Here is a 27146-nt window from a genome sequence, read left to right as displayed (position 1 = left end):
GATGTAGAGGCTCAGAGACAGAGTGTTTGGCAAACAAATAACAAACAGCTAACTACCTAATAATTATTTCAAAACGTAAGTAACAAAGTAGCATTGTTAGTCTCTATTCATGGGACTTCAAGGTTATAAATAAAAATTGCTTGGTAAGAAGGGTTAACCAAAAGACAGTGGGAAATTTTTCACCAATACTTGCTTCTGAAAACTTCTGAGTAATTCTTTTCCACTTCATTACAATTTTTAGTGTGTAATCTGATGTTAAATTTTGTGCAGACATGACTTGATGAAAATTAAGGTAAAAATTTAGAATGGGCTAAAATTTATAACATTATATTACAGCATTAATGGGCTATTAATTAAACATATTGTATGCGACAAAATTTTTTATTTAACTTATCTAACTTAATTTTAAATACATTCAAACTAAAGGCTACTTTTAAAAAGTCTAGCCGGTGTCAGTTTTACATTCAGAATGAAGTCAAATGTTTATTACAATGTCAATATTTTGACCTGCCAAAAGTGAAAAAAAATTATTAAAAAAAAAAGCCTCAAAGGTGCCTTTCACGTTTAAGCTTTAATTAGCAACCACTTTGGTCTCTGACACATATTGTGCAGATGTTGAAGTGTTAATATTACCAAGGCTTGATTACAAAAGGCAATGATTAATTTCGGGGGCAGACAGAAAAGATATGCCCTGATTACAAAGGAATGATTACGGCGGAATGTCAGACATCGTACGTTCGTAGGAGCCTCTGCAAAAGTTTGTATTTAGAGTCATGGCTACTTTGCACTTTATAATACTGGTGTCTGTGTCTTGGAGACTGGGCGCAGCAACACTGGAAAGAGCCCCCCAAACCTGTGAGCGCAGACCAGATGAAGACTGGTCCCACCAGGCTCCCGTAGTCATGGTCTCGCGAGACCAGCCCGAGGCCTTCTCCACCTGGACAGGCCTGAGGCAGAGGTTCCAGCCCCCTGACGGTGGTGGGCATCTTTTCCTTGAGAAGAGGGGGAGCTGGGGAGGGGAGGCTCGGCCCCGGCGGAGGCTTTTCTGTGGGAAGTGTGCCCGCCCCAGAAGCGGGCCTGGCTAGACCTTCGAGGGCGTGTGGGAGAGCCATGGAGGATCTGGCCTCTGGCTCGGTCCGTGGGCGGGGTGGGTGCTGCAGGCAGCCCAGCTGGGAACAGCCCAGAAGCCTTCGTTGTTGTGCTTTGCAGGATCCTCAGAGCCCGTTATAAAATATTTAAGGGCGAGCCAAGGATCCGCAGGAGCCGGCCCGACATGAGCCTGGAGTCCTTGCTTCAGCACATCCTCTTCACTGGGCATCAGGCTGAGGAGAGCCGCCGAGTGATGCGAGAAGGTCAGGGTCCCTGCCTGCCGCCCTCGGGGTGGTTTGCTTTTTGGAGCTGGGTGTTTGGACCAGAGAAGAGAGGGAGGGGGAGGGATGGAGGGAGGGAGGGGGGGGGTTGTACCCTGGAGGAAAAGAGGGTTGAAAACTAGTGTACCAACTGCTTCTGAGATGGAGACATGGGAAAGATGGATGCGAGTAAAGACTTTGTATTACAGTGAGGTCAGAAATAACCAGATGCCGTGGGAGAATTAAGAAAGCAGCAGAGGATCTGAATGAAGAGAAAATCACGCTGGAATCCAAGGTGTTGATGCATAGAGCATGCTAATTATTACTTGAGAAAGTGAACTTGGCTTTGGGGAGTAATTTACTTTTTAACTACTTATCCTTCAACTTGGAAACTCAGGTACTATATTCCGTAGTTCTGTGTTGTCCGATATTTAGGGTTCTGAATCCACTAATATCATTAGTTTCTAATACAAAGTGGCCCCAAGGAATTCAGACTAAATAATGAATTCGTTGTCCATTTTGTGGGGACAGTTAATGTTTATAAGGGAACACAATGTCACTGAGAGAATAATTGCTCAATAAGTAGTTAGTGCAGCGTATAAATTTTAAGTACTGAATAATTTAAGTGTGCTATGTGTAGGTAATGGATTGTGTGTATCTTTCAAACGAGTCTTGGCTTTCTGCTTTTCAGTTCACTGCTATACTTTAGGACGTGCCTCATCCAGAAGTGTCTTTCTCTGTTCACTCTCAGTTCTTCCTCCTGCTACCTTTGTAAAGTTCTGCCTTTTAAAAAATAGCACCAAGGGAGTCTGATAGCTTTTGACCTGTGTGTAGAATTTTGAAGAGTAAAGATGGTGAGAGCATTGCAGGCCTCTGTCTGGGTAGGAAGACACAGGTGTCTAAAAGCAGAGTTCCAATACTAAAGATGAGCTAAGCAAGCAGTGTGCATAAGCAGTCTCCTTATTTGGTTACTCGTTTTTGTTTATAAACTTTCCATTTTATTACATATTAAATATAACTTATATATTTACTTATGCAGTAGTACTCTGTTAACTTAGTTTATAACTGTGAGGAACTTTCAGTTTTCTGTGGATAAAATCATTTTTGAGTTTCACGACCTATCTACTCTTCTTTCCACGTCTTGCTCATACATCATAAAGCCTTCCAGATAGTTCTGTAAAATTTCTTTACTAAATATCGACATATACTCAATTTGCAGCCTCTGTTGCTTTGAGAGGAACATAGTTAGGTTTTTAAATCCACTTTATTCTTGTCGTGCTTGTGTTTAGCGAGCACTGTGCATGGGGTGCTCCCTACGAGGGGTATGTAACAAGGAAACAGTTGTCCTGATAATTTGACAAATAAAAATTGTGTTTGTTTATGGGTTCCATGTTATTTTTAATATATTTTATAATGTTCAAATCCAGGTTAGGTATCTGTGCCAGCATTTATCCTGTCCTTGTGGTGAAAATATAAATCTGTGAAGTTCTTAGTGTATGCTGTTAACTACAGTCAGTCACCCTCTGTGCAGCTGAATACCAGCACTTACAGCTCCTAACTGAGTATCCACCAACCAGACTTCCCTATCCACCCTTCCAACTGAAGGAGACTGGTTGTTTTTTAAAACAGAGTCTGGGGCTGGTATTCGTTGAGCCCTAGCCCGTGTTTCCCAAGAGTAAAGAGAAAGTAGCCCCTAGTGACTGGAGATGCTGGCGGGATGGGTGACTCATAACAGGGTCTCGGTGTAGCTGTCTTTTCCTTGAAGAATTAAGATACTTTGAAAGTTGGCAAATAGAAGCCAACAGAAAGAAAGGGACACACACACACACACACACACACACACACACACACACACACACACAGGCACGGGGAGGGGATGTCAGCTGTTCTGCATGCCCAGGCTGCGGCAGCTCACAGTGCTCCTGTCCTGGGTTCGGCTCAAAGCTGAGCCACCTCCTTTAGCTCCAACAGGACTCTGCGAGGAGGAGCCGTCACTCCCCATTTACACACAGAGAAGCCGAGAGTTTAAGTGACTTGATGTAGTTTAATATAAAACCGAATAACTACCAAAATAAAAGAGATAAGTGATTGAGGAAAATACAACTCTATTAAATAAACAGATTTTTTAGTTCATTTTGAACATTTTTTTTCATGACGTACAATAATGCTTCTGAAGCTTTGCATCTGGGGCAATAGTTTTTACAGGTCAGTTATGTAAATTTGTACTTGTATAAAGTGCATTTTTCTAGGATTGGTCAAGATACTGACCTGACAGATAATAAATGTTTGATTTTAAATGAAATGATTTTTCTCTGTAATGTTTTCTTTGTAAGACAAATTATTACTCTTTGTAATATTTTTCGTTAGCCTATGCCACCTGAAAATAGAAATATGCTGATATCTATACATACATACATAAAGAAAATGTTGACTTAATTGTTTGTGGTAGAGGAAACACAGAAAATCTCTAATAGTTTTTAAAAGCATTCATTGAAATTTCTAATTAATATAGGCTCATAAATGTGTACTGCTTTTTAATCAGCTGATATGCATGGGTAATAATATAATTGTGTCTTACTAATAAAAGGAGCATATGAGGGTCACAGTTCATACAATACTAATCTGTAATTGAGATAATTTGATTTATAATTAGAGTCAAGATGGTATGTGTATATAAAGATTTAAAAGTGGAGCTAAGATTATAATGTAAATGAGTAATGGGAAGAGCTAAAGAAGTAATCATAAATTGATTCTCTGTTTCTTCTTTCTCAGAGTTAATTATATGTCTGCCAATAACAATGAAAATACGTCTCCTTGACTGTTAGACTCGGTGTTTATTGACCCGTTTATCAAACAAAGCAGCGTGAGGAGAAGCTGGAGACTAGTCTGAGCAGAGCAGCGCTTGAGCAGCACTTGAGCTGCTGCGTGTCAGCACTCGAGCTGTCCGGGCGTGTGCTCAGGGGCTGGTGCTCAGAACCATAGTGGGAACACATTCCCCCTAGTCTACAGACCTGGGTAGCATGTTGCTAGAACGTGAATGATAGCATTTCCCTTTGGAATACGGATGCTAACAGTCTGCCCTTGCACGAGCTCTGTGCCGTGGGCAGCTGCGGTACGCCTGGTTAAGCTTGGTAAACGTGGCAGCAGAAAGGCAGGAGCAGGCCGTGGTGTGCGTTGGTGCCTCCCAGTGTGCCTCAGCCTCCAGTTGTCTGAGGAAGGTTTTATAGTGTTGGTTCAGAGAAATAAAAGCTAAGGTTCTATTAAGTTCTATTAAGAACTATTGTAGTTTCTTGGAAGCAACCCATAAGTTTCTTATACATACAAATTGTTACATATTTATAATATGGGTAATTTTTAATAGGCATTTTCTATAAAACCCAATACTGTGTCATATTCCTGTGAGAAGGGTAAATGCTTTGGTAGCATATTTTTTTCCTTTATAATTTATTGGATAAATATCTTTTAAAAACTTTTTAAAGTTCTGCTATTATAATATTACAACATTCCGCTTCCCCTTTCTCCCTTGAACTATCCCATGCACTCTCCCTGCTCTCCTTCAAGCTCATGGCCTACTTTATTATTGTGTGCCTTTGTGCATATGAATATGCATACAGATATAGGTATATACATATATATTCCTAAACATAACGTGATCAGTCTGATTAATGTTACTTTATGTATGCAGAACTATCTTAAGAACAATAAAATAATGTTTTATGAATTTTAAAGAAAATGTATTGGAATGAAGTAACAAAATGGTTCCATTTGGATTTTTACCTTAAAATGTAGACATTCTGCCTTCTAATTGGTGATTCAGTTGCCCTCTCAGAACTTGGAAGTCATCTTTAATACTGAACTAGAAAGTCAAGGAAAGAATAAAGCCACAATTTATTACCACTTACAGTATTAAAATGGAAGTTTTAGTTGAGGTTTTTTAAAATTTATGTATTAAATAAAAATTTTTATCCTGCTTATACTTAATTTTATCATTGATTAAAATTTACTTAAAAGCAGAAGACTCGGGCTGGAGAGATGGCTCAGAGCTTAAGAGCACTGGACTGCTTTTCCAAAGATCTGAGTTCAATTCCCAGCAACCACTTGGTGCGTCACTGCCATCTATACTATGATCTGATGCCCTCTTCTGGCCTGGAGGTGTACATACAGGCAGAGCACTGTATACATATAAATAAATAAATAAATAAATCTTTAAAAAAATAAAAAGCAGAAGACTGTCAGCTTATGTCACAACAGAAACTCTGCTTATATAACATTGGAATGTTGTTGACATGTAGCTGGAAACCCACATTTGATTCATGGCTTTATCAGTGATTATTGCATCAGGCCACTGATAACAAGAACCTGCCTTTGTGGCTACACTGAGTAATGGTTAGGGTTTTGTTTTTGTTTTTATTTTTCCTTCTCATATAATACAAATCTGAAAGAGGAGTTACAGGAGGCCATTTATTAGATCTGCTCAAGGAAATCCTAAAATAGCTCCTTCTGCCTGTGTTGTCACCATCTGTCATTCCTGGGCACTGTTGGACTCCTAGGCAGTGTTCCTGTCTTGGAGGGACAAGGGCCGAGACCCAAGGCCACTTCTCCACCTTGCAGCCTAGTGTTCAGCTGTTTTAGGAAGGAAAGCCCTCAAACATTTCAACCTGCATCTCAAGGGTTAAAATTTTGCAGTCACCACTGGCTGGTGAGCTGAGGATTTTGTTGTTTGGTTGGTTGTTTTTGGAGACAGGATCTCAATCTGTAGCCAAGGTTGGCCTTAAAGTCAGTATGTGTCCTAGGTCCCAAAACACTGGTTCGGGAGTTCCTTCCTGGCGCCAGACTAGACTGGAATTGTATTGGTAAAGTAGAGCAGGGAAGCGCGCGATGCCCTTGAGCTCCCACATCGGTACTAATGTCTTCTGAGGTCATGCCCTGAGAGAAGGGTGGCTCCACTCTGCCACTGCAGGCAGGGACATCCACCATCCATCCAGTAGGTAAGTTCTTTCTCCCACAGTCTGGGAGCTAGTAATGTCTTCCAGCTGAGTGAAGATGGCCCAGGTTTCATAACAACATTCACTGTTGAGTAAGAACATGAAGACCATGTGTCAGGGAGGCACCACAGTGTCTCTGGGAAAGGCTTCAGTCGTGAAGGCAGAGTGGCCCTGGCGACACTCCTGCAGCTGCCTGAAAAGCTCCGGCTCAGTCACACATAGTATTTATCATGCACTCGGGATGTCACACGCAACGAAATGCTCTGTGGGATTCTCCCTTGCCCGGAATTACCTCAGATGAGAATGAGTTACTCTGCTCACACCTTCAGAAGCCTTTTGGGTTATAAAATGTACTTTGATTCTGAATAAGTATTTGTGGTGGTTTGGGGTACCTGAAAAGCCCACAACTGAACTGATGAAGTGAGGGGCAGAGACCAGCTTTAGAGTCCCAAGTGTCAGGTGTGGCTGCTTTAAAAAGCTACTTCATGACGTGGAACAATTAATCTCCAGAACCCAGTGTGGTAAAAAGCAACCTGTAGAAGCTATGTAAGAGTGAAATCACGAGATACATAGGGCACTGGTTTGTCCTGTGAGGGTGCATAAGCGTAGCCAAGGTGTGATGACGTTGATGGGATGAAAAATAGTACAGCAAGGCAGTATTGTTCCTGTTGGAGTGGCAGAGCGCGGGAATGAGGGACGGGTGTACAGGGCACTTAAGCTATACATATGTCCCTTTTCCTTAAGACGAGGTGGCAGCACAGCTGCTATGTCACCTTACAAAAAATACATGTTTTTAAAGTTAGAAAGCAGTGATTAATTTTTTCCCACAAGGCTGTGTTGTGATCATTTTAAAACTTTCATTTTCCCGTAAACACTACATCAGCCAGGCATGTTAGCACACACCTTTAATCCCAGCCCTTGGGAGGCAGAGGCAGGTGGATCACTGTGAGTTCGAGGCCAGCCTGGTCTACAAAGTGAGTCCAGAGCCAGGGCTACACAGAGAAACCCTGTCCCCAAAAAACAAACAAGAAACACTACATTTATTAGCAGTAGCCCCATACCTCCTAACCCTAACCCCATACCTCCTAACCCTAACCCTAACCCTAACCCTAACCCTAACCCTAACCCTAACCCTAACCCTAACCCTAACCCTAACCCTAACCAACCTCCTAAGCCCCAAGTGCACCAGGTCCAAATCCAGGTGCCGTTCATTCTGCTTCTGGACATGACAGATGAGGGTCACAGTAGAAGTGTTCTGTGACTCATCTCTCTCTTCTGTCTTGGTGTCATCCACACTCAGGCATTGGAATTGTATTTGACACACACACACACACACACACACACACACACACACACACACACACAACCTCTTTGGGTTCCTTGTATCCATACCCTGTGTCTTGTGTGTCAGTCGGACCACTCAGATTATTCAGTTGTTTTGAGTATCATTGCCATAAATATCTGTGTACAAGTGTTTGTATGAACATACCTTTTCAAATCCCTTGAGTACTCTAAGAGTGGGATCATAGGTCATATGGAACCTTTGGGATTGTCGTATGTTTTTTCTTTAGGAAATGCCAGATGGTTTTTACAGTGATTGTATACTTTTATATTTCTCTCTCCCTCCCTCCCTCCCTCCCTCCCTCCAATCTCTCTCTCTCTCTCTCTCCCTCCCTGCCCCAATCTCTCTCTCTCTCTCTCTCTCTCTCTCTCTCTCTCTCTCTCTCTCTCTCTCTCTCTCTCTGTGTGTGTGTGTGTGTGTGTGTCTATCTGTCTGTCTGTCCTTTCCAACACTTGCTCTCTTCTATTTCACTGGCTTTTCAAAAGGCTGTCTTTGTGGGTGTGTAGCAGTGCCTTCTTTTGGACTGTATATCTAATTCCTTAATGATGCTGAAAACCTTGTAGGTGTTGTTGACCGTTTGGCACAGTCACTCTTGGCATTGGCTCCTGATAATGATGGTTCTTTGTGAGAAAGCTTGGCCTCTACCAAGATGCACCTCTTCTTCATGGTCCCAGGGCTAAAATGATTGCCGCCAAATTAAAGAAAATGCCATACACAGCATTTATTGGACTCATCTCAGTGCTGTCTTCAGGACTGTCGACAGTCCACGGAATGTTTGGAACAACAGTTTGGATCAGACTGTAGCAAGCACCCTGGCCCTGCTGCAGGGCTGTAAACCACCCGAGTGGTTTGCTCCATGCCTTGTAGCCACAAAGTGGAAAACCCATTTAGCTGTCCTAATTTCAAAATAAGTGCTCTAAGTAAATTGTAAACCATGAAACGTCAGAAATGCTCATGCAGAAAAACAATCTCCTGGAACCAAGAAGAAAATACTTCAAAAACCAGAGAGTTTTACCTTAATTTGCAGAAAGTGTGAGATTCACTTTCAGTTTGCAGCCCCATAAGCTACAGTACAGAAGAATACTGTTTCAGGTTTACTTTTTGATTTATTACTTTTTTTAGGAAATCAATTAATTATGATTCTCTCCTCTCATAAAATATCTCTAGTCATTCAATAAACAGTCACTGTATAACCTCTAAGTTACACTATTAATCATTGGTAAATAAATTACATAATTCCTTGTAAAATAATAACAGGGTTCTTCTACACTTGTGGCTCCCAGATAATGACATGGAGACCTATTACATTTATCAGTAAGCTGTAAAGCACTAAGTGTGCCAGAGTCTCAACCTTCTAACCCGTCTACACGGTTCTGGACTGTTTCCCAGCATGTGCCCTGTTACCTGCCATCCAGTCTCACCCTGGCTGCTCCTGCTCCATCTGTGTCCTTGTGGCTACTCTCTTCCTTCTCCTTGACCCCGGTCCTGGGACTGGAAGTCCAGCCCTAACTCTCTTGCCCAGCTGTTGGCTGGTAGGCTCTTTATTAGCCAATCAGTGATGATGGAGAACAATGTTTACACAACATTGAGCCAGGAGATTCTTCATAGACATGACAATGCCCAGGTCCCTCTTAACTGCAACCAGATCTCAGGGCACAGAAATTAGCATCTGAACACATGGTGCACAAGACCAGGCTCTATAAGCCTTCTTTCCTGCCTGCCTGCCTTCCTGCCTGCCTGCCTTCCTGCCTGCTTGCCTTCCTGCCTTCCTGCCTTCCTGCCTGCCTTCCTGCCTGCTTGCCTTCCTGCCTGCCTGCCTGTCTGCCTGCCTTCCTGCCTGCTTGCCTTCCTGCCTGCCTGCCTGTCTGCCTGCCTTCCTGCCTTCCTTCCTGCCTGCCTGCCTTCCTGCCTGCTTGCCTTCCTGCCTGCCTGCCTGTCTGCCTGCCTTCCTGCCTGCTTGCCTTCCTGCCTGCTTGCCTTCCTGCCTTCCTGCCTGCCTGCCTCCCTCCCTGCCTGCCTCCCTCCCTCCCCCTGCCTTTTTAAAAATTATTTAATACCTGACTATTTTTCCTCCAATAACTTGCCTTTTCTCTTTCTTATTCTTAGGCTCTCTCCATGAATGTAGACCTAAAGCAATTTTTATAGTGTCTAGTATTCTAATAAATACTTTGGCATATTTGGTTTCCTACTGACAAGTACTCACCTTTGTGTCAGTAAATTACTCCTTTAACACAGCTGTGAAGGCATTCCTTCCTACACACATCTCTGTGCACACATTCTGTTTGTTTTTAGGATAATACAACTCAAATTGTGTCAATGAAGACATATTTAAGGGTTTTAAGGGTATCTCCGAGAAGGATTATTTCAGTGTAAACTGCCAAAGCATCATCCTTTATATACTAGAAATCAGTAAGTTTTTATAGACAAAATATTGTCTCCTTTATAATTTTAATTTAAATGTTACTAACTTACAGAGTTTTTAACTTCTTACAGATTTCAAGTTTTTTTTTTAAAGACTCCAGCTTTTTGTTGTTTTTGTTTGTTTTTGTTTTTTTCAAGACAGGGTTTCTCTGTGTAGCCTTGGCTGTCCTGGACTCCCTTTGTAGGCCAGGTGGGCCTGGAACTCACAGTGATCCACCTGCCTCTGCCTCCTGAGGGCTGGGATTAAAGGTGTGTGCCACCATGCCTGGCTTAGACTCCAGCTTTTTATTCTAAACTTTTTGTCATTTATTGCAAATTTTATTATTTAAATCTCAATTTAAGATTAATTTTCTCATCAAGGTTTATAATTTTGATGTTAGAATCTTTGATAGTACTTAAGTGTTTGTTTACTACCTTATTTATATATTTCCTTTTGAACTCATTTCAGTCTTGAGAGAGCCTGTCTCTCTCCAGGATTTTAAACAGTGATTTTTCTGAAGGATCCTGGAGAGTAAGACTGTGCAAAAGGTGTAGAGGGAGGGAGGGGCTGCACCAGGAACATGGGGTGGGGGCGGGGAGAGTGAGGGAGAAGTTCTGGGAGGTTGGAGAAGGCTGAGTGGGCAGGCACGCTGGAGACTTAGAGACTGTAGCAAGGACTGTGGCTGTCTCTGTTGACCCTTTCTCATTTGCTACCTGAGAGTTGCTGGGTCATAACGGGACAGCTGTGAGATAGAAACTAACTGTACTTGCTTTTTAAAAAGCTAAAGCTTGCTGGGTATCTTAGTACACACCTTTAATCTCAGCACTCGGGAGGCAGAGGCAGGTGGCTCTCCATAAGTTCAAGGCCAGCCTGATCTACATAGGGAGAGCCTGGAAAAAAGCTAAGGCCTTATTATGTGTAAACTGCTCACTGATGCTCTCTGGTGTTAAAGTGTCTCTGGGCATGGTTGCCATAGCCCTAAGCTTTTCTCTTAGTCTTTGTGTGGTGTTAGGGATGTGATGTCTGCATGTCTCCTGTGTGCTTTTGGCAGATTGTCTGACCAGCGAAGTGCTGCTTTTAACAGCATCAGCCACATGAAGAGCAACTCTGCCCTGGCCACTTGGTCCAGATGTTAATCCAACACGCTCTGGTCACTTTCAGTTTCTGAGGATCTGAAGGTAGGGCAAGGACAAGGCAGCAAGGACAGGCAGAGCCACAGAGCAGGTCACATGGCTTAGTACAAGAGGAATGAAGGGAAAGAAGAAAAACCTTTCCGCCTGACGCCTGAGAGAGGCACAGTTATGAAGGGGGATGACACTGCTGTTAAGCTAACTTCACCAGAACAGCGACATCTTCTGATAGAGCGTGGTCATTGCGTCTAGGGTGCAGCATTAAGGCTTTCCACAAATATTTTCATTTTCAGTCAGAAGACAGAGATGAGAAAGAGAAATTTGTGGTCCTGCCATTTCCCCCATCCCTTTCTTTATACGGCATGTCATCTTTTGAGATTGTGGGCAATTTATGAGACAGAGTCCATAATTTCTTTAGTTTCTGTTTACTGTAAACTAAATGGCATGTCAGTGCCTCAGTTCAGATGCAGTATGTTTGGAAATAATTTCTTACAGCACAGTTTGTATTTTATAGTATCATCCCCTCAGATCCCCCTTCCATTACATTGTAACAGAACTGAGGTAAGGAGTCTCCAAGGCAGTTGGCTGTTCTGTGAGGAGCCTCGGCTTTTGGTCCCGTCAGTACAGTCAGCGTTGTATTTAGAAGAGCAACTAAAATTGTGCCTGTCTGTGGGCCTGGTTCCCTAGCACAGACACATGGAAAACAGGTTAAGTTGGGATAACAGAGAAAACAAAGAGTAATTGCAGCTTCCTGCAGAGAAACCACGAGAGCTGTCACCTCTGAAGACAAAGCTTACACACCAGTGAAGAGACAGGCAGAGCCAACTGCTTGTCCCTTTAGATCTGTTAACATATGGAGACAGGCCACCAACCTTCAGTCTCATCTACCATCTGCAGCCTTGACCCCCTGATGACTTTAACAGTGTGAGGCAGCATGTTGGAAGCCATCTTCTCCTTCATGGCAGTGACTTTCCTCCCTCTCCCACTTCTGCTGTGAGCTTTTAAAAAGTGTGTGTAGGGGGAAGAGCATGTAGGGGTGGGTGGGGCTGGGGTGAGTGTGTGGAGGTCAGAGGACTACTTTGTGCAGTTGGTTCTTTCCTTCCACTCTGCAGGTCCTGGGAATCCATGTCAGAAATAGAATTAGAAGCCAAGAATCTAGATTCTAAAAGCCAATCTACTTGTAGTGCCTTAGTACATTAAATGAGAGCTTACCAACCTGTGGCCTGCAGGGTGCACACATCTCACACATGAGATTCATTTGCAGTGTTTTAAATAACTCAACGGCATTGTATTCAAACATGACCTCTGTATGGGATGCTGTTGTGTCACAGTGTTACAGGCTGGACATGCTGAGGACTCGTCGTGTGTCTGAAGCATTTTTGTAGGCAGCCCTGGCTACTAGCCACAGTGAAAGTCTAATGGTTTGGTGTGTACTGGACATAAGTGGGCCTAGTGTTTGATAGTATTTCTAATTGTCTCCAGAACTTACATACCTTTAACTTTTACTACTGTGGTGCTGAAGTTCTTTTTTTATTGCCAGAATTACTTCTATTTGAAAGTAATAGCTTTAGCATTTCCATTTTATTGTCATGATTTAGCAAGAAGGATGTCAGGAGACCTGGGTTTTAGCCTTATGCTTAGCCCTAGTTAATCATACATCCTTTATAAAGTCTTAAACTTCTAGACCATATTTTATTCTCATCTGTATAATAAATTAGTCCTGAAGTCTTACGTTCTTATACTAAACCAGTGGAGAAGCTATGCCCCACCCTTGCCTCCCTGTCAGCTTGTATGTGAGGTTAAAGGCTGGGAAATGCATCTTCTGATGCTGCATCACAGACACAGATACCTTCTCATTGTCCTTGCTCTCCCCCACCCTCCCCCTGCCCTCCCCTCCCCTCTCCTCCCCCCTCCCCTCCCCTCCCCTCCCCTGCTCTCCCCTCCCCTCTCCTCCCCCCTCCCCTCCCCTGCCCTCCCCCCACCCTCTCCCCAGCCCTGTGCTTCAAGTGTTACCTTCAGTCATGCAAATTATACATCTCCATTTTTCTTAATATAGTGGTTGGTGGAAACTGCACCTAGGACAGTAGGTCAGGACATCTGCGCTACAGCCACGTGCAAATGGAAGATTGTGTTTATATCTCACTTCAGCTATTTTTTTTTTTTAATGCCAGTATTCCTAGGACTTAGGAGCTGTTATTTTTCAAAATGTCTTTGAAGTCAACCCTTTGCCTCTGGAATACACTGTTCCCAGACTCTTTACTATTGAATATCTTCTGGGATACAGATTTCACAGCCTGCCTCTCACCTTGAGGAGTTCTTAGAACTAACATAAATCTTGCTTTCTGCATCTTAAGTTGAATTTGTATCATTTTTCTCTTCTCTGTGGAGATGAGAACAGCCCCACACTGGCGGTGATGTGCTCTCACGAGGGCCAGGCCGAGCTATAGGAAACTTGTTTCAGTCCAGCACCGGTTTCTCTGATTTTCATTCTGACACTTGTGTCTCAGAGGGTGCTGTTTCGAAAGTCTAAGTGAAGTAATAGTTTCTACCTAATATCAGTGCTTAGAAAATCACTTGCTCGCCAGGTGTGGTGTTGCACGCCTTTAATCCCAGCACTTGGGAGGCAGAGGCAAGTGGATTGCTATCAGTTCGAGGCCAGCCTGGTCTACAGAGTGAGTCTAGGACAGCCAAGGCTACACAGAGAAACCCTGTCTCGAGAAACCAAAAAAAAAAAAAAAGAAAAAAAAAAGAAAAAAAAAAAAAAGAAAGAAAGAAAGAAGGAAAGAAAAGAAAATGGGATACAAAAATTAAAAAGTGAGTTCTTGTGGGAAGTGAGGGTAATTTTGGTCCCTGACCTGCCTCTAAGACATCTGTTGGTTGAGTTCTTAGAATAGGCTGGACGAATCTCACTGTGTTGGCCTTAGCAACTGTCCAGTGCTAACACTGCTATGCAACTGCTGAAGTCTTTGCAAATTGGAGAGCCCTAGAGTCAGTAAATACAATGTGAAGACTGTGTTCTCAAAATGGGTTTGGGATATTTAGCCAAATTTATGTCTTACTTCATGTAGTTACATCATGAGTCTGTGTCTGGGCTGTAGATTTTATCCCACTGTTTGGTGATCATAGTAAGTGATTGATTTGTTTATTATAAATTGTGAGATTAGAAGCCAGGTGTCCAGAAGTGGATTTCAACGTGTTTGACCAGATGGGTTCAGTACTCAGCTAAGAATTGTGCTGAATGTGTTGAGAAAAAATGAACTGACTGTGCCCTTGACGAGCCAGTGGTCCTGTGCGGGAGGGAGGACACTGTGAGCTGACTGTGCCCATGAGGAGCCAGTGGTCCTGTGTGGGAGGACACTGTGAGCTGACTGTGCCCATGAGGAGCCCGTGGTCCTGTGCGGAGGGAGGACACTGTGAACTACTGCTGTGAGTCACTTTAACAGGGTATACAGGAAGACATTGAATGGAAACTTAATTTTGTGTCTTAAAGATTTTACAGGAAAAATCTTATACATACGATTGCATATCTGCTCAGTTTACTGAGCCCCTAAAATTTGTATTCATTTGCTTCATTCTAATTCCTGTATTTTTCCTTTTGAAGGTTCAGCAATTTTCTGAAAAATCTTTCCTCTTAGAGCTTTTGAAAACCCGTGAAAATGCATTAGAGAGACAGTGCAGTGAAGTTATGAACCAAAGGGACGCACTGCTCCAAGCCTTCGTAAGTCTCCAGCCACCTAGAAACATCTAAGTTAGTAACCGTGTCAAAGGCATTTAAGTACACGCAGCTTCACTTTGGGAAATTATCTGTACGCATATCAGCTGACAGTGCTACTCAAATAAAAAGTATTAAGGGCTGTTGAAAGTCCACTGGGAGAGTAGTGCCGTTGGAAAGAGGTGTGCTGGCAAGGGTGTATAACAGAGGACCTGCCTGTAATGAGCCTGAGAGAAGGAACGCCTCTGCTTTCAATTGCTGCCATCAAGACCAGTTTAATGTTTCCATAAACAGAGAGGTTTATACTTTTAGGTGTATTTGTGGCCATGGGTGAAAAGATAGTATTTGCCTTCTTAAGTCAGAGCAAACAAGCTGAGCAGTAGTTGTGATTACAGGCCAACTTGGAGACGTGGCTAGCCACAAGTTGACATTTCAGAGAAAAGACATTTGGGCCAGCAAAAGGGCTCAGTGGGTAAAGGTGCTTTCCACCAAGTCTGATGGCCTTTCGGTCGGAACCAAGATGGTGGAAGGAGAGAACTGATTCCTGCAGGTTGTCTTCTGACCTTCACATGTCATAGGCACATGCATACACACACACACACACACACACACACACACACACACACACACACACGCACCCGGACACATGCAGACTGAATAAATAAATGGAAAAAATTATATAAAGTATATTTTAGATAATAAAAACTACAGCTTATGACATGACCAGCTTTTAAATGTGATTCCACATAGTTGGTGTGGAGCTGAAAATAAAAACTAAATTACAAAAACAAAAACTGGAAACAGGTGTGTCTAGTACTGTCAAGAAATTAGATTTTTACACCATCCAGAAATTTTTAAAATTCATATTTACATGCTCTGTGGATATTGTTCAGAACATAAAGGCTTATTTAGGACTAACTTGGAAATGATTGCATAATTTAGCTTCAGATTATCAAGTTTTTCTTTTTCCTATAAAGCAGCCATTGTTCCTTTCAGTAAAGGTTGTAATTTTCACATTTCATTATTATTCTTTCACCAAATTATACATTATATTGACAAAGTATCATATATTATTTTGAAGTAAATTTCACAGACACAGCATAATGATAGTTGCTGTTAAATTACCCGTATGGCTGCCTAATGTTTATCATGAGGCCTGTAATAGTAATTACAGCAGAAGCTGCTGACCTGCTAGCAATCCGTCAACACACAGACACCTGTTATGTTTCAAAACAGCCTTAGTGAACCTGGGGCAGGGCAGATAGTGATCCCCTAAACTACGTCCCATAGTGGGGCAGGCATGGGATCCCTGCCCCAATCCCATGCCATCTGCTTCTAATAACTTCTATCAAGCTACCTCCCATCCATAATCCCAAATACTTGCTCATGTTCTTCATCTGGGCCAAATCTCCATCCATGCCGGCCATGTGCTTCTCCTCCATCTAACCCATGATGGCGCACCCTCCTTCTTCTCCTCTCTTCTCCTCTGGTCTCTCTTCTTCCCAAAATTCTCTCTCTCTCTCCACGACCGGGAACCTTATCCATGCCTATCTCATTTGCCCTGCCCAGGTGTGACGACCTTTTATTAATTAGCATCAAAATACATCAGGCCAACAATGATAAATGTTAGAATTTCTAACTCATGAATTCTCCCAAATCTGTAAGGATAAAATGTACATATGAAGGTGGTTGTGTAACAGCATCAGCCTTTAATAAAAGCATATAGTTGGGCAGCACACTGTGCTTGTGGTGATACAGAAAACAGGCCTGTTGACATTGCTACCAATTTCAAGTTACTGTATTTCAAATCACTGAAGGATGTGCAGCCAGTGTATACATTGGTCATTCATTTCTGTTTTTCAGGAGGCTACAAAGAAAAAAGCGACAGAGGAAGAGGAAAAATTTATTAAGGAAATTACAGACTTCAATGACAATTATGAACTAACCAAGAAAAGAGAGATTTTGATGAATGAAGATATCAAAATGGAAATTGCTGACTTAGAAAACCAGGCAAATGTTTTGAGAGGGGGTATGAACACACAGATTCCTCATTTATCTGTTGCTAATGACAGTAAGGTACTGTTTGCTTGTTTGTTTTTGAGATGGTCTCACTGTGTAGCACAAACTGGCTTGGAAATTAATATGTAGTCGATGCTGGCCTGAGACTTGTGATCCTCCTGTCTCAGGTCTCCAAGTGCCGAGGTTTACAAGAATGCACCCAGTTACAATGAGTCACTTTGAGTGAATGTTTTCTAGAAGGTCAACTCTGTATAAAGGTAAATTCCATGTCTTAGGTTTTTTGTTTTTTGTTTTTTCATTTTTTTTTCTTCTGAGACAGGGTTTCTCTGTGTAACAGCTCTGGCTGTCCTGAAACTCTCTGTGTAGACCAGGCTGGCCTCAAACTCACAGAGATCCACCTGCCTCTGCCTCCCAAGTGCTGGGATTAAAGGCGTGCACCACCACTGCCTTGTTCCATCTGTTGTTTTTTTTAACAAAGTCTCAATTGTTCGATTTTACCAGTGAAGGCTCAGGAGCCAGATGCTAGGGCGACAGCCTATAGCTCAGAGAGGCAGAGAAAGCTCCCTGCAGACCTTCCTCCACAGCCAAAGCCCCAGAAAGAAGAGGGCCTCTCTCATACTCCAAGCCATCTCAAAACCCTCAAACTTAATGCCTCTCCCTTCTACTTCCTGTGCATCTCTCCCCATCCTCTGATTTCCTCTTATTCTCTGTCATTTTTCCTATGTTCACTTCCTGTCATCTGGTTGCTTACTCTGCCTCTTGACCTAGGATTAATGTTAATTTAGAAGTATAGCCTAATAATTGTTTCTTATTAGGCTATAGTCACTATTATGTTGGTATTTTCTAACCTGCTATCAATCAATAAAAGACAGACACCTCTTATGTTTTTAAATTAGACTTGATTCACCTGGGGCAGGACAGATAAGAATCCCCTAAACTGCATCCACTGGGGCAGGAATTCATACCCCACCCCAATCCCGTGCAGTCTGCTTCTAATAATTTCTATCAAGCTACCTCCCATGCATAATCCCAAATACTTGCTAATGCTCTTCTTCTGGGCTAACGTCAACCCCACCGTCCATGCTGGCCATGTGCTTCTCCACCTGACCCATGGCTCAGCCTTCCTTCTCTCTCCTGTCTTCCAGTCTCTCTCAAACCCTGGGAACTTCAACCATGCCTGTCCTATTTGCACTGCCCAGATGTGTTGGCTTTTTATTGGTCAAACAAGAGTAAGGTTTTAGGAAAGGTTACAAACATTTTGGGGTACATGAGTCTGCTCATTTGGTCAGCAAGTAGACCAAACCCCAGCGTTATTTAATCTTGTTTATAATATCCAAACAGAAAGCTCTTAGATTAAAGGTGTGCGCTAGGACTGAGCAACTCCACATCTAGAAACAGATATTTCCAGTAAACAACACCATCTTGGGGTACACGGTGTGATCAAATACCTTGCAACATTTCCCCCCTTTTGTCTAAATAAAAAGGAATGATTTTAACTCTAATAAAGTAAAATTATTTACAGTAATGAAGCTATTTCTGCCAAGCTTTCCACAATGTCCAGCTTGGTTGTATTTGGCAGTTTTAGGATTAAGTATTTTTGAGTTCAAAGTTCTGTGAAATGTTTGTGTCACTTAGTCTCTTTTGGCGGTGGCTGGTAGTGGTGTTTGAGACAGGGTTTCTCTGTGTAGCCTTGGATGTCCTGGACTCGCTTTGTAGACCAGGCTGGCCTCGAACTCACAGAGATCCACCTGCTTCTGCCTGCTGGGATTAAAGGCATGAGCAACCATGCCCGACTTTCCCTGGAAAATGCTAATATTCTAGTCTTAATTAAGCCTGATGCCGGTTTGTCCACCATTTCATCATTTTCAGATGTGTTGTCTGTCTTTCCTGTATGAGATACACAACCTTTGACATCCTTGCTAAGTTTTGCTATTTCCATTTATGCCTTCCATGCTGCCAGCTAGTGGCTCTCCATTTTGATGACCATGTACTGTACCGCTGCACACACGCCATGAGCTGCAGAAGGCAGAGCTTTCCCTTTGGCTTCTCTAGTGGTCTGTCTTGTAGGCAGCAGTGCTGCACTGACTCTGTGTTTCCTTCCGGTTGGCCGTTCCATCCCTACTCTGTGGCTGCCGCTGTCCATGAGGTTTGGTTCCATTAGTGGTTGACAAACCATCAGTAAACCATGCGTTAGCTAAAAACTGTGACTATTCTGTTGGTCCCCAGTTCAGTAGGTGCCAATTTTGTGGGGGCTAGTTTAGGGAACCCTTTAGGGATGGGCTAGTTCCTCAGTGTGGGAAGGCACAGACCCCTTTGCCACTACTTCCTGCCACAAAGGAATTCAAGTAGGTACCAGTTCCACTGTAATGCCTGTCCTTCCATGGCTAAGCCTGCAAAGTCTTCTGCCTTCAGCTGGGTCTACCTTAGGGTGGTTGGTAATTATGTATAAAGCCGTCCTTGTCACGTGTATTGTCCAGATTTGTTTATCTAAGGGAGAATATTTATTTTTTGTATATGGAAAGTGTTTGCAATAGAAGCCAACAGGAAGTTTTTGGTGGACTCCCTTTTGCTTTATGAAGAGTCCCCAGTTGCCAGTTCACCAATAAATACAATATCCATAATTAGGATGTCACCTGGTTCAGTATTGGTCAGGGTTGCACACACAGAGATGAGCTTATCAGTAGTCAGAGAAGCTACTCAGTGTTCCTAACCCCATTGCAAATTAGCTGCCTTTCTAGTAACTCTATAGAGGGTTTTTTTTTTTATAAAATCTGTAAATATGGTATGTTATTTCTCTAGTTACAAACATACCAATTAGGATCTGTATCTGAGTTTTGTCCCTAGGTGTGGGATTAAAGGCATGCACCACCACCACCACCTTGTTCACTGTAACTCTAGATGTTAGAAAACAATTTGTAGAGATCAGCCTATTTCTGTTGGGATTAAAGTATGGGCTATCACTGCCCTGCTCAAATATTTTTATCTTAGCTCCAGTTTTTAGACATTTAGAAAACAAGTCTGAACTGTAATAGCCTTTGAATTTACTTAAAACATTTAAAATCTCTTAACTGTGTTTTTTAATACCAAACAACAAAAATATTCCTTTTATTTAAGAAGAAAACTTAAAAGCTGATGTCCAAAGATTGCACAGGCCATGTGGCAATTCTGTAGTCTAATATTCCAGCATGGAATTAAGACACATGGTTTAAGACGACCCATTTTTCTTTTCATGCCAGTAAGGCAAGTGTTCCTTCTGTAAAATATTTGAAACCCTTAATATTTTATATTTTTAGTTTCTGATACCTAGTAGCCATTTTAAAGGTAGAGCAGTTGGTACCTGGGAAAGACCAGCACCTGAGGTGCCCGGCCTGTGAACAACCTGAGCAGTCTGCGGCTGTTCGTGGTAATACCCTTTTCTCCTCAGAGGCGTTCTGTATTTCATGGTTTGTTTCTGAGATTGGTGAAATGTTAATCTGTGTTTTTCATTGCTAGAACAAATAACATCCCCATCAATTCACGGCTATATTAGCCACATATGGCTCTAATTTTCCCATTTGTCCTCTTTCCCTATACTCTTGATCCACTGTGCAATTTGTTTTTACCTGAGATAAAGTTCCAGTCCCTAGAAGCTGAATATTTACCTCCTGAAGAGGACAATCTGGATGCCAAGATTTGGGTGAAATTATTGTTATATCTGCTTCTGTGTCTACTACACCTTCTATTTCAATGCCATTTATTTGTATTTTTAGCTCTGGTCCCTCCCTTCTACTTCCTTTGAGTCTCTCTGTCTGTCTGGCTGACTTCCTCTTACTGTCTCTGTTTTTTTCATATGTTCACGTTCTGTCAACTGGCTGCTTGCTCTGCTGCTTGACCTGGAGTTAACTTTATTTAATCCTGTTCATGATATTCCAACAGAATGGTCTTGGATTAAAGGTGTACGCTAAGGCCGAGCCACTCCACAAGTACAAACAGGTTTTTCCAGTAAACAACGTCATCTCAGGGCTCACGGTGTGATTAAATATCCTGCAACGTCCATCATTACATTTACTTAAAGAATGTCCTTGCTTTGTTATGAGCAATTTCAAATTCTACAAAAGTACATGCTTGTGAAGTAAGCATTTGATCATCCGTACAATGTGAATGTCTGTTTCTATGTTATGTGACTGTTAGGCACATGCGACAGAGCAGGTAATGGGGCCAGAACTGTTGCTCTCAGTTTCATTTTCCCATCAACCCTGTCTAAAGTGGAAAGTAAGGTGAGAGAGTGGGGTGGAGAGCTATCATCTCAGGAATATCTGCATGCATTTTATTTGAATATGTGATAAGGTAATGAATTAAAGCAACTGCCAAAGAGAAAGGGGGCTGACAGGACTGTAATACACACAGAAGCAGGGAATGTCAAAGGCACCCCTGTTGCCAGGCTGCAGAGCCTCTGTCCATTATGAAGTTGGTTTCCTTACTCTGTACCAGGCCCAGGTGCAGGCGGGTCTCCTTGGTTGCCACTCCCCTGTAATTCTTGAGTATATCCTCTTGATCTGAAAACCTCACAGTATAGCAGTTAGCGCTTTCTCAGATGTTGTGCTCACTCCTGTTATACAGGAGTCCTTGGCATTTACCATCACTGGGATGCTCCAGTGAATCTTACTGAGGTGGATGTATGTAACTAAATCTTTCTGAGATTAGACTTTTTGTTTTGGCTTTTGCTGAAACACAGAAAAATAATATTCTTAAGTGTTTTTTCCACATGGAAAAGAAAATAGATTCTTTTTCATACAATATATCCTGATTACAGTTTCCCCTCCTCCTACTCCTGGCCTGCATGCTTGACTGGATGATTTTCTGAGGCATCATCGTAGATTTATATCAGATCAGAACAAACAGTCTTAAGCTTATACTCGGTGCTTTATCTTTAGATTGTGATTTACAGGCAGTGCTATGGGTTTTTCTTCACTGACAGATCTTTATTTTAATTCCTGAAAGAACTAGTAAGGAAATGTAAAGATGCACTACCAGAACAGCACGTAAATTAAAGGTAATCTTAATGTACTAACATAGGCTGAATAAAATGTGAAAGGAAGCACAAACCAATACAGTAAATAACACAGTAGACCTCAGCTTACCTGCATTGATAACCAGCGCTAGTGTGAGTGAGCCAATCAGTGTCTGCAGTTAGAGGACAGCGCTGGGCAGAGAGAGTCACGTGCTTCTCTGTGTACCATGGGGAGAGGGCAGAGGAAGTCTCTGGAAGCAGCCTGAGAGCCAGAGGAGGAGGGGCTGGGGGGAGCTCAGCAGCGGCAGCAGCGGGTCCCACGTCAGACAGATCACAGCTGCCTGTGTCTCCAGCTCTGGGATCTGAAATGCCTCTTACGTCCTTGAGGTTAGTATGTTTTACATGACTAAGATTCCCAAAAGAATAAAAGCACACAAAAAAGGAAACAGAAATTTGAAAATTAAAGCAGAAATCAAACTGAAAAAAAAAAAAGTAAAGTTTCTTTCCCTCACGTGTGTCACATGGAGCTTTAGGAGCATCAGGAGAGCATGTGACCCTGTGGAGCCTGAGTCCAGAGTCCACCTGGGCGATGGTTCTGACAAGGTGGAATGGCAGTTCCATGTGTGAAACAATGGTTCCTCAGTAAGTGTGCCACGGCAGGTGGACAGCTGCCTGTTACACACCACTGAGGAGCTAAAGAAGTGTCTTCACACTGAAGAGCACGGCTGTGTTCCAGGGGACTTGAACTTGGCTAACAGCTTCCATGTTGGGTGGCTCACAGCCACCTGTAACTCCAACTCCAAGGCATCTGATGCCCTCTTCTGGCCTCAGCTGGTACCCGTACACACATGCCATATGCACATATAGACATAAATACATCTTTAAAACTCAGGATGAACTTATACCTGAACATTAAAATTGCAACTAGGAATCTCCTAGGGAAAACAGAAACATAGTAGAAAACATTAGGGCTAGAGGGATGGCCCATCAGTTAGGCCTGCTGGTGGCTCCTGCAGAGGACCCTAGTTTGGTTCTCAGCACCCATCAGGTGGTTCACAACTGCCTGTAGCTCTACACTTAGCAGATCTGATGCTCTGTTTTGGCCTTTGTGTGCACCTGTATGCACATAGTGCACATAAACTCACACAGGCACACGATGAATACACATGAAAATAAATCTAAAAATATTTCCACCATTTTCAAATAAACTGATTTCTTAGATGGAAACAAGAAATGTGGGTCATAAAAGAAAAAATACAGGGTGGGAGTAAGCTAAATTGAAAAAAAAATTAGGAAAATGAAGACAGAGAAAACATTTGTAATCCATGAGCATGAGCTGTTCCTCAGAAAATAGTTAACTCTTAACAGCTTAAAAAGAGAAGGCCACAGACCAGTTATAGTGGGGGAGATTTGAACTTCACAGTACAGTGCTGATGACCTGTGGCCTGATGGAAAAGTGCTTTAGTCATTAAGAAGACACATACTAGGAGGATCCAAGGTGGCGGCGAGCAGTGTGGACCGTGTTTGAAAGCTCCAGCGAACAATTCAGGGAATTGCACAGATTTCTGAGCCAGGAACACCAAGGTCCCCACACCACGGCAGCAGAAGTGCTCCATGGTTCGGAGGGACCAAGGTGCGGAGGACCTGCCTGCCCCTGCACACGGGAGGAGCGAGGACTTTCTTGGATCAGAGCGGCGGCGGTGGGGACAGCAGTGCCATCAGCGGCTCCAGCGGCGCCAGTGGCAGTGGCTGAGGTTTGCAGCTCAGAGCCTTCCAGTGGAGGCGATTAGTGTGGTGGACGGTGGGAGTTGCTGCGGGAGAGGGGACTCTGGACAGGATTTGGGTCGCGTGGTGCCTTGAGACCCAGGCTGGACTCAGCGGACAGTTCGGCCCGGAGTCCTGGGTTTGCTCAGTGAGCTGTGCTGTGGAGAGGCTGGCTCGGCTCGGCGGGCAATTCTGCCCGAGGCGCAGCTCCCCTGCTGTGACGCAGGCTAGGCGGAGTGCCCGCTTCCACCCTGGGCTCCGGCTCAGTGCAGACGCAGTTTTCCTGCTGTGACGCGAGCGGGGCGGAGCGCTCAGTTATACTCTGGGTGCTTGCCCAGCGCAGCCTTGGTTTTCCTGCTGCGACGCAAGTTGGGCGGAGTGCTCGCTTCTACCTTGGGTGCTTGCTCAGCGCGGTCTCAGTTTCCCTGCTGTGACACAAGCCTGGCGAAGCGCTCACTTCTACCCTAGTTGCTTGCTCAGCGCTGCCGCAGTTTTCCTGCTGTGACGCGGGCTGGGCAGAGTGCTTAGTTATACCCTGGGTGCTTGCTCAGCGCAGCCTTGGTTTTCCTGCTGTGACGCAAGCTGGGCGGAGCGCTCACTTCCACCAGGTGCTTGCTCAGTGCAGTCGCAGTTCCCCTGCTGTGGCAGACTGTTCAAGCCCTGAGAAACTAGCTGAGCTCGACGCGTGGCTCGGGCCCAGTATCCCTGGCTGGACTTGGCAGGGGACCCAAAAGGTTGTGGATACCTTGGCCTGACCCAATGATCATTCAGAGACCCAGAACAATTGCAGGACCCACAGCAAAGGGGAGCTGAGGATCACTGGCGGTGAGAGCCCAAAACTACAGGGCTAACCTCCTGCCATCCACACCAGTGAAGTATCAGGGCTTCCAGCCTACGGAAATCGTGAGAAAACAAGTGAATCTATCATCAGACTCCCTCCACTCAACTCTGGAAGTTACCCAACAAAAACAGAGATGGCAAGATGTCTAAGGGACAGCGTAAAAGCATTCGCAAAAAACCCCAAAACAATATGACGTCTCCAGTTCCCAGCTATCCCAAAGAAAACAACCCGGAGAACTCACATACAACGGAAACACAAGAAAATGACCTCAAATCCTTGGTAATGAGGATGTTAATGGAGGAAACAAATAAAATTCGAAATCAGATGCAGGAAGAAGCAGCGAAGCAGGTGCGAGACATAAAAGAAGCACATAGAGTGGAACTGGAAAATTTTCAGGAAAATATAAACAACCAGATAAAAGAAATTTAAAAATCTGTTCAAGATATGAAAATGAAAATGGATTCAATGATAAACACACAGACAGAAGAAAAACGAGAACGTGAGGCCTCAGAGAAGAAGGCGAATGACACAGTGCTGAGCTTTTCTAACAGAATCCAAGAGATGGAAGAACGAATCTCAAGTCTAGAAGATACAATAACAGATCTTGAAGCAACCAATAAAGAAAATGCCAAATCTGGAAAACTCCTGACACAAAACATCCAAGAAATTAAGGACACCATGAAAAGAAGAAATCTGAGGATAATAGGCATTGAAGAAAGAGAAGATATCAGACTCCAAGGCCCAGAAACTCTTCTCAGCAAAATCATAGAAGAAAATTTCCCCAATCTAAAGAAAGAGATGCCTATAAACATACAAGAGGCATACAGAAAACCAAATAGAATTGACCAGAAAAGAAAAACTACCCGTCACATAATAATCAAAACACAAAGCATACAGAACAAAGAAAAAATATTAAAAGTTGCAAGGGAAAAGGGCCAAATAACATTTAATGGCAAACCTATCAGAATTACACCCGACTTCTCAGCAGAGACCATCAAAGCCAGAAGGGCCTGGACAGAGATCCTGCAAACCCTAAGAAACCACAGATGCCAGGCCAGACTACTTTACCCAGCAAAACTATCAATAACCATTGATGGAGAAAACAAAATATTCCATGACAAAACCAAATTCAAACAGTACCTATCCACAAATCCAGCTTTACAGAAGGTACTAGAAGGAAAACTCTATCCCAAAGGGTCAAGCTACAATCAAAACTACTCAGGAAATAGATAACTATACCATGGCAAAAACACAACTACACAAACGCTCAACTGGAACCAACATCAAAATTAAGACTCTTAATAGTAACTGGTCGTTAATATCTCTCAACATCAATGGTCTCAATTCTCCAATAAAAAGACACAGACTAACTGAATGGGTGCATAAACAGGATCCAACATTCTTCTGCATTCAAGAAACACATCTCACCCATAATGATAGGCATTACCTCAGGATAAAAGGTTGGAAAAAATATTCCAAGCAAATGGACACAAGAAGCAAGCAGGCGTAGCCATTTTAATATTGAACAAAATAGATTTTCAACCAAGATTAATCAAAAGGGATGAGGATGGACACTTCTTACTCATCAAAGGTAAAGTCAACCAAGATGACATCACAATTCTGAACATCTATGCTCCCAATACAAGGGCACCCACATTTGTAAAAGATCTGCTAAAAAGGCTTAAACCACACATCGATCCCCACACAATAATAGTGGGAGACTTCAACACCCCACTCTCACTGAAGGACAAGTCATCGAAACAGAAACTAAGCCGAGAAATAACATCATTAACCAATGCCATGGGTCAAATGGATCTAACAGATATCTATAGAACCTTTCACCCAAACAAGAAAGAATATACCTTCTTCTCTGCACCCCATGGAACGTTCTCCAAAATTGATCACATTATAGTTCACAAAGAAAGCCTCAACAGATGCAAGAGGATGGAAATAATACCTTGTATCCTATCAGATCATCATGGGCTTAGGCAGCAATTCAACAACAACAGAAATAACAAAAAGCCTACATGTATGTGGAAACTAAACAACTCTCTGCTAAATGACACCTGGGTCAGGGAAGAAATAAAGAAAGAAATCAAGGAGTTTCTGAAATTCAATGAAAATGAAGGAACAACATACCCAAATTTGTGGGATACATTGAAAGCAGTGCTAAGAGGAAAATTCATAGCACTAAGTGCCTTTAAAAAGAAATTGGAAGCATCGCACATAAACACCTTAACAACACAACTGGAAGCCCTAGAAAAAAAAGAAGCAGAAACACCCAAAAGGAGTAGACGTCTGGAAATAATCAAACTCAGGGGTGAAATTAACAAATTAGAAACTAAGAAAACAGTCCAAAGAATCAACAAAACCAAGAGCTGGTTCTTTGAGAAAGTCAACAAGATAGACAGACCATTAGCCAAACTAACTAAAAGGCAGAGAGACAGTATTGTAATCAACAAAATCAGGAATGAAAAGGGAGACATAACAACAGACACTGAAGAAATACAAAGAATCATAAGATCCTACTTTGAAGGCATATATGCCACAAAATTTGAAAATCTAAGGGAAATGGACGATTTTCTTGATCAATTTCACTTGCCAAAGTTGAGT

The 27146-nt window shown here is 42.8% G+C and overlaps 1 protein-coding gene and 1 long non-coding RNA gene across 4 annotated transcripts in view; one reads left to right on the top strand and one right to left on the bottom strand.

Moving 5' to 3' along the window:
- Nucleotides 1-902: 902 nt before the first annotated feature.
- Nucleotides 903-27146, top strand: part of CCDC172 (coiled-coil domain containing 172) — a 59594-nt gene continuing 33350 nt past the window's right edge. For all 3 annotated transcript variants that reach the window (XM_084773426.1, XM_084773428.1, XM_084773427.1), the window contains exons 1-5: nt 903-978; nt 1210-1352; nt 1559-1644; nt 14809-14925; nt 16783-16948. In XM_084773426.1, coding sequence (XP_084629552.1) covers nt 1274-1352; nt 1559-1644; nt 14809-14925; nt 16783-16948 — 448 coding nt within the window. In that variant the 5' untranslated portion in view covers nt 903-978; nt 1210-1273. The remainder of the gene's footprint in view (nt 979-1209; nt 1353-1558; nt 1645-14808; nt 14926-16782; nt 16949-27146) is intronic.
- Nucleotides 16606-22248, bottom strand: LOC311592707. Its single transcript, XR_014777490.1, has 2 exons — nt 22059-22248; nt 16606-16786 (listed from the first exon to the last, which is right to left on the bottom strand). It is a non-coding gene; the product is annotated as an uncharacterized lncRNA (long non-coding RNA).

Source organism: Acomys minous (genome assembly GCF_964271855.1).
Source record: "Acomys minous genome assembly, chromosome: 2".
NCBI classification, from domain to species: domain Eukaryota; kingdom Metazoa; phylum Chordata; class Mammalia; order Rodentia; family Muridae; genus Acomys; species Acomys minous.
This window is presented reverse-complemented; position numbering and strand designations above follow the sequence as displayed.